Source organism: Lipotes vexillifer, unplaced genomic scaffold, assembly GCF_000442215.2.
Source record: "Lipotes vexillifer unplaced genomic scaffold, Lipotes_vexillifer_v1.1 scaffold221, whole genome shotgun sequence".
Classification (NCBI taxonomy): domain Eukaryota; kingdom Metazoa; phylum Chordata; class Mammalia; order Artiodactyla; family Lipotidae; genus Lipotes; species Lipotes vexillifer.
Genome location: NW_006772957.1, coordinates 456,148 through 464,515, shown reverse-complemented (window position 1 = coordinate 464,515; position 8,368 = coordinate 456,148). Strand labels below are relative to the sequence as shown.

Sequence of the window (8,368 nt, the reverse complement as noted above, 5' to 3'; positions counted from 1 at the left end):
GTAAAAAAGAAGAAGAAAGCATCCCTCCAACAGCAGGAACAGGGCTGGGGAGGTTTGTTAGGGAACATGGAAGCCACAATCTCCCTCTCCACTCACTCTCTGGTGTGTGCCAGCCTCGGTGCCGGGCAGGAGGGCACCACAGCATGTGGAGAGGCAGACAGTTTTGCTGGCTCCCACTTGCTCCTCAGGCCAAAGTCCAGGCAGAACTTAGCCTTGCAGGGTTCCTGTCATCCTGCCAACCCACGGCACTCCAGGGACACTGCTAGGAGAATGCCAGCCAAAACCTGCAGAAGTCCCCTCCTTCACATCCTCTTCCATGTCGGGGGTTAGACTAAAGGATACCCCTTCTGTCAGATTTTATGGTGTTTGTGTACTAGCCAAGGAGAAGTAAGAGAAAGAAAAAGAAAGCAACTTGTTTAACCTCACACAGTAGAAAGGAAAGAATTCTTCAAAGTAGTTGATCTGGGAATGAAGCCCAACATCCCAAAATCTCAGCTCAGTTTGCTCTTTTTTCATTCACTGCTGGTTTTTGGAAATTTAAATGACTACGATCCTGTCTACTGTGGGCCATCATATCATTGCTTTCTCAAACAGAGAGTGGTCCAAAGCCACTGATGCACAAATACAGAATAATCTATATACCATCAGACAAGAGTCAATATGCAAAGCATATTCAGGCATATATGTAGTACCACATTATAGACACATTTAAAATGCAGATATTTTCAAAAAGAGGCCCTCATTTTCCATTCTTAAGGCCATAAATAGGAAATATTACCTAAACACCAGATGTGTATGTAGATGCTGAAGTGAATATTTACATATTATTCCGTATACAATATGTAGCTGTTCAAAACCAATATGATCATCTCACATACACATGCAATCTCTTTTCTGAAATAATAAAGACAATGCATTTCCAGGGAACGCATATATGAATTTTATTGTACTCTTTTTAAAGAAAAGTGGAAATCATCATCTTATGTAATTCTTTCAAATGGATCAACTTAGACAATTTATCAATGCTTCCTTAAATTTTTACACCACACTGCACTCCAACAGGTTTTTGTTTTAAGGTAAACCAGGTTTTTGGTTCTTCCCTGTGGAGAAGTTACTTTCAAGTCAGTGAAAGTTCTTGGCCCATGATTAAAAGTCTTTGCCAATTAGTACTCAACAACTTCAATTCATTTTTTTCTGGTTCAAGATGAGTAGGAGCCTAATAAGGCTGTGATAAAAGGGCAAAAGGCACCGAGAGCCAAAAGCGGATTAATGAGCTCCTCCATTTATTTGTCTTCCTAACAGCTGAACTGTTACAACTATTGACACTCTTCAAAAGGTTCCGCTCTGAACCCCGTCCAGGCACTGCAGGCTCCAATGGACATCTTCAAATCCAGAGAATGGAGGGGCAAGAGCTTCCCCTGTGTGATGCCAAAACCAACAAAGCCCCATGGATCAGGTAATGAAACTTCAGCTTTTCCCCCTTTGAGATTTATTTACTGGCAGCTGACAAGGGGCAAATTCAGCTCGAATTGTGCAGTCAAGGCCCTGTCAAGCTTTTAGAGGCACCCTTGTCTTGAAGCACCTTCATGACTGGCATTTCACTCAAAAGCCCTCGGCACTGGTCCTTAACAGCTTATGACATCACAAAGGACACTCCAGACAGATGCCTACATGGCATCCTGCAGCATTTTAAAAGAGAATTAGTGGTTTTAATTATGGTCGTAGTATGAAAGGGAACCATGCAAGCTCCACAGGAGACCTTTGATCAGACCCTTTTGCTAGTACAATGCCACGGAACTGTGACTATTCCTGGTAAGGGGCCTTTTCTTGCTGAATGACTCACCAGTGATCTTTGAATGCAGACAGGCTTCTAGCCCTCCCTCTTCATTAGTGAGCATTTCTATACAGGGGCCTATATAGTTCTTGGAGTCTAGGAGCTATACAATTGGGGGGAAAAGAATCCCTACAGATTCAGGCCTCTACTTAGGAAGTGCTGAAGGACTCTGAGTGACTTTATTCATTAAAACAGGTTGCTATTAATTAACTGTCATAATAAAATAAAGAACTATTATTTGCATTTCTTACTATGTTCTCTTTAGTAATATGTATAAAAGATGCTTGTAACAGAAATGAATTTATTGAACCACTTCCCCACACCCCCCGAGCCCCTGCCCTTTTTTTTTTTTTTTTTTGGCATTTTGGCAGCAGGACTAATTATTGGGCCCAGATTTATGAACCCAAATGGAAGTAAAACATGAATATAAAATTAATTAAGGAAAGACAAAATCCTTTTTACTTGCCAATCAGTTTAAGCAACTGAAAAAAAAGCAAACAACAATTAGCTTAATTTTTTAGTGATTTCAGAGAATGATCTAAGACAATAAAACCCCAATCTTTTCAAAATACCATTTGGTTGGTATTTAGTTTGAAGTGTGAGATTATGTAACAACCATAGCTACTCAAAAAAACAAACAAACAAACAAACCAGTATTTCTAACTTGAAGCATAACAAGATTCATTCTTAAAAAAAAATGATTTCACTTCTCGAAAACAAAGAATGTCTTTGGTATGGTATTAATGTTTGAAGAATTTAATTTCAATCCCAATCCCAATAAGCAGGGCCCTTAAGATTCATGGTCAATATTTTAAGTATATGAAAACAGTTCATTCTCTTCTAGAATCTAATCAAGCAACTCATTTGGTGAAAGACTGTGGAAGTAGGAAGATTTTTCAAAATATTCTCGCTGAAATGCTAATTCAGTAACGTGGGCTAAATAGAATTTGCATAAATAGCACATCTCGGTCTCTAACCGCCCCCTCCTCCAAAGCAGTACGGCTGCACCATGTACTTATATCTGGGAGATGACTTAGGCCCCCATTTTTTTATGCTGTTTCTTTTCTTGGATGAAAAACTTTTAGATTTTGGAAGCCAAACGCCAAGCAGGTTTTTCACAGTTTGCTGTCTCAGCCATTTTTCATATTTCTCAGACTTTGCAGTTCTTTTCTTAGGTGTTTTAGAGCAACTGAAATATCGGCCAGCTGTGGATCATTCTGGGCCTTCTGAGTGTACAGACGGAAGTGTCTGATGGTTTCAGATAACAAGACTTCAGGGTCTGCACCTCTTTCCCGAAGGCGCAGCATCCGTTCACAGGCGATGGCATAGTTCTTATGCCAGTTCACTGGATGTTCCTTTCGCAAATAGACAATCTCCTTATAAAGCTGGAAGACAGCAAAAATGTTGGTATTCCATTGTTATCCCTTGACTTTTTTCAAAAAAAAAAAACCCAGAAAACACAGAGAAATTAACACAAGAAAAAAAATCCAACCAGACTACAGTAAAAATCTAATTGTTGCTAGGCTGTGCAGAAAATGCAAGGATGTTACTATAATTATTACAGTAGCAGGAGGCAAATGTGCTTCATCTAAAACTGCTTCTGGGGTTTTTTTGGATGTTGCAGAGGGAACCTAAGACACACTGTGTCAGGACAAAATGCTGTTCCTCCAGAAAGATGTTCTGAGAAAGGGATTTAGTTCTAATTCATGGAAAGCTATTTACTCAACAGGCAGAAAGGATGAAACTCTAAATTTAGCTATAGGAGAAAAAGAACTTGAAGGAATTTAAATTTTGTCCCTCATTTTTTACATAAATTTCTCTCTATATTATAAACAACAGTAATAACAATAGCGACAATAAAACACATCAAACAAATCCAGCATCAAACAGACTGGGCATAATAGAATTTAAGAGACATCCTTAAAGTGAGATATTGAAAATCTTCAGTGTCCTAAAATTACAATTTTCATAGTTAAAACTTTGCCCACAGGAATTCAGAGTTTTGTTTTTCAATATCAGAGATAGTATTAATTGGATAGAGTCAGAATCTTTAATATTGATTTTTCCAGAGGAAAAACATCAAAATTTAACAAATAAACCAAAAAGTAGATGCAAATCTACAAAACAGAATATTATACTTGCGTATTTGGGAATTTCACAGCCTTCTTGGGGATTATCAAATTGGAGTCAGATCCACAGGCACTTGAGTTAACCAGTAGCCTCCATGAGAGCACAGGACAAGCAATGATGCTTTCTCCAGGGACAAGGGCTTTCTGAATTAGAACTATACTCATTACATCATCCAGTTGAAAGGTACCCAATTATATTATCTATCTCCCCAACCCCTACTCCAGAGCAGAAAAATGCCTACCTAATCTGTTTCAAAACAACATCCCCATGAAAAAGTCCCCAATCTGTATGTGATATGTCATTTTGATATTTAATAACCCTCAGGCCTCAAGCTGCCTTTTAAAGCTATTTTCCCTTTAGTTGTCTTCACTCCATAAAATAGGAGAGTCACCTCGCACTTTCATAGACATCAAAGCTATTAAGTCAGCCTCCTACCCGTTTATTTTCTTGGTAAAATATTCAAAGCTTCTCTACCTTTCCTCATAGTGTTTGGGGTTTTTTTTCCCCTATCCGTTGCTCCTCTTCCCAAGCCTCCCTCTGATGAGGGACATCTGTAAAATGCATGGTAGGCTGCCCGGAACAAAGTAGGTGCTCAGGAACTGCTCAGGTTCTTTTCTTTCCCAAGTTTTCAAAATCCTGGGAAGGTTCTGGAGTGCAAGACAGACGCTAGCACTTCATTTCCCAAGAGAACAAGAGACAGCTCATGACCTCCCTGCTTCAGTCTGCAGACATCAGAACAACTACGCTACCCTTTTCTAGAACATCGACTCATTCTGGATGGCCCATTAGGCCACATGTGCTGTATCTTAAGAAGCTAAGAGTCATTTCTCATCATGTGGAATTACATTTCCCCCTCTAGGCGTGTATCACTGTGACATTAGTGTTAGTGGAACGAATTCTGTCTTGGGGGGAAATCTTCAATGTATCAGATGTATTCCTAAAGATAACAAAGATCATTCTTGCTCTCCCACTATACCTGAACTTAATGTCCTGTATAAGCTATTGAGCAGGATAATTTAATAATAACAAAAATATCTTTTATAGCTAACAAGACTGTTCTTGAAAAACCTGTACTAGGGGCTGATTTGTGTTGACCCATGGAGTACTTGGCCTCATTTGTCTTGCAAATGGTGTCACACATCTGGAGACATATGTGAAGGAGATACCTATAGACTGCTACAGACTTGTGTTCACTGAACAGAGTAATGCTTACAGGCCCAAAGGGACAATAAATCCATGAATTAGCTTCAGTGGTGGCCTAACAACTGACCATCGAACAGATCACTGATGAGAATATAAAATATTATTAAGTCTCAGATTTCTCCCAACTAAATACTACTTGTTTTTCACAGAATTATACAGGGTATTAGAGATGAACCGGATATGACCAGGATATGAGAGATAATCTATAAAGTTTGCAGTCCACTTTTTTTTTTAAGAAAAAATAGAGGTCTGGAAAGGTTAACTGGCTCACAGTTGACAGTGAATGGTGGAGCAGGCCTTGAACCTGGACCTCCTGACTGCCAGACAGAACTCCAGCATGCCGCTTCCTGTAACTAGTCCCTGGCTGTCCTTCAGTGGGCACCTAAGGGGTTTCCACCTTTGTCCCTGTGGTTCCGTCCTTATGGACTGTCCGCCCTCCCCCACTTTCTCGCTACCCTGCCCCACATCTGCCTGGCCAGTTCCTTCTGATCTTTCAGGATGACACTGCGGTAACATCTCCTCTAGAAGCCTTCCCTCCCTTCCTCACCAGCCCCTCCCCAGAAGGCTGTACTCATGTGCTGCTCTCTGCTCCCACCGCACCTCTGCAAACCTCTCGTAACTCTCACGACTGAATTAACTGAGGACCTTATCTTCCACCTCTCTCTAGCTTGTGCCTCTCTGACAGCAGGGAATATTCCTGATTGTCCCCATCACAGTATTTGGTACAGACTGGGTGCTCCATAAATGCTCTGTAAGCGAATGAATAAATGAATAAACAATGGACCAATGAGCACAAAATTGAGGAGTAAAATCTGTCATACTAATTGGACATTATGCAATTTTGACTCAGCACCAGACAAATGCCCAGATCTACAGCAGCCCAGAGACAGCAGAAATACCTCCTCACTTGCTTAGACATACAGCTCCTGGGCTCTGTTCTTACTGGCCTTCGCCAGGATGTCTATTTCCTACACAGCAGGCTCCAAGACTATCTCTGAAGGTCATGAAGAGCCCAGTGCTATAAATCTCAGAAAAGCAGGGACATGTTAACATAGTGCTACAGCAAAGCAAGCCTCTGCTCTGTACTCCCCTTGCCATCACAGAGGACCAGCTAAGCAAGAGCCTCAGTGTGGCTGGATGTGAAGGCTGTTTGGTTTCCTGGGGCCACATCAGAAGACAGAGCCACTCTCCATGACCCCTTATCTCTCTCATAAAATCCCAACCAGGGCTTCCCTGTGGCGCAGTGGTTAAGAATCTGCCTGCCAATGCAGGGGACACAGGTTCAAGCCCTGGTTCAGGAAGATCCTACATGCCCCAGAGCAACTAAGCCCGTGTATCACAACTACTAAGCCTGTGCTCCAGAGCCCGCGAGCCACAACTACTGAGCCTGAGTGCCACAGCTACTGAAGCCTGCGCGCCTTAGAGCCCGTGCTCCACAACAAGAGAAGCCACCACAATGAGAAGCCTGTGCACCGCAACAAAGAGTAGCCCCCACTCGCCGCAACTAGAGAAAGCCTGTGCACAGCAACAAAGACCCAACGCAGCCAAAAATTAAAAATAAATTAATTAATTAAAAAAAAAAAAGAAATCCCAACCAGCCACGGCCCGATCATTTCAAGTGCAGCCAGGGTCATGATATTGCGTAAAGGGCAACCCATCAGAACTTGTTTCTTTTTTTAAATAAAGCCATCATATTCGTTTCCTATTGCTGTTGTAACTAATCACCACAAATGTAGTGGCTTAAAACAATATAAATGTATTATCGAATACTTCTAGGGGTCAAAAGTCATAAAAATCAAGGTTTTTGTAAAATCGGCAGGGCTGTGTTCCTTCTGGAGGCTCTGGAATCTATTTCTTTGCCCTTTCCAGCTTCCAGAGGCTGCCTGCACTCCCTAACTTGTGGCCCCTTCCTCCATCTTCCAGGCCATACGTGTGGCAATCTTTTAAGTCTTTCTCTCTGACCTCTGCTTGCAATGCCACATCTCCTTCTCTGACTCTGACCTTCCTGCCTCCTTCTTCTAAGGACCCTTGTGATTACGTTGGGCCCACCTGGATAATCCAGGATAATCTCCCCACCGCAAGATCCTTAATCACATCTGCAAAGTGCCCTTTGCCATGTAAGGCCATATATTCATAGGTTCTGGAGATTAGGACATGAACTTCTTTCATTAATCTGTGGACCACAGCCATTTACTTTATAGATATTATTTGTGATACACATGACTATTTTTCCACTTATACTGCTTTATAGTGCCAAATAAAGCTGGAAACAAAAAAGTAAAAACTCTACTGTGATACACCCTTTCTCCATCCCAAAGAGCCACCACCCTCCCACCAAATAAATTTATATATGTAAAAGTACAACATACGTTATACGCGTGAGTGTAGAGTTGAGCTTTCACGTTTGAAGGCAAACTTGCAGTTTCTGCCAGGTTAAAGATGAAGAACGGTGTTTTCATCCTGGGAGTGGGAGGGTGTTCATGTCAATTTTACATTCAAAGCTAAATCTGCCAGACTTTTCCATTGATGAGGAACATACAAAACCATTTATTGTATTATTTCCACTTCTCTCGTATTAATAGTTTACTCTGAGCCAACGGTAATCCTCCCCCGCCATCCCAAGACACTGCATTCACACCTAGTGCCAAATCTTAGAAAAAAGCTTATGTTCATCATCCCTACTGTACATCATCTTCCCTCCAGATGTAAATTTCATTATGCAAGAGCGGCTAGGAGGCGGAGACTTGCTGAGTTTGTCAGCATATCCCTGAAGGTACCCATCGCGACGGTTCATGCCACGTGTGACCACTTGTTCAAAGATGGCTGGACTCTTTGACCACATGAACTCATCCAAATTGTATTCAGCACACCAATTAAATCAATACCTGCCTGAATAATGACCTGCTTTCTTCTTTTATGTGATTTCTCCCCCAGCTTTCCCGCATTCAATCACAGTGAGGAATTGTGGAGACATTCGGTGTATCTTTGATTAGTTCTTCAAAGCAAGTATTTGTTCCTATAACTGGGCTGATAACTTGCAATATGCGATTAGCTGACTTTTTCAAAAACACTACTGCAAAAACTGTATCTTTTTTGTAATTGTTGTTTTGTCAAGAACCATTTCTTAGCAATTTTTTGTTTTTAAGATTTTTTTGATGTGGACCACTTTCAAAGTCTTTATTGCATCTGTCACAACGTTGC

The 8,368-nt window shown here is 41.2% G+C and overlaps 1 protein-coding gene across 1 annotated transcript in view; it reads right to left on the bottom strand.

The window, feature by feature from the left end:
- Nucleotides 1–925: 925 nt before the first annotated feature.
- Nucleotides 926–8,368, bottom strand: part of TMEM260 (transmembrane protein 260) — a 61,215-nt gene continuing 53,772 nt past the window's right edge. Inside the window, exons 15-16 of the mRNA XM_007447949.1 lie at nucleotides 7,537–7,627; nucleotides 926–3,219 (exon numbers count right to left, since the gene is read on the bottom strand). Coding sequence (XP_007448011.1) covers nucleotides 2,965–3,219; nucleotides 7,537–7,627 — 346 coding nt within the window. The 3' untranslated portion in view covers nucleotides 926–2,964. The remainder of the gene's footprint in view (nucleotides 3,220–7,536; nucleotides 7,628–8,368) is intronic.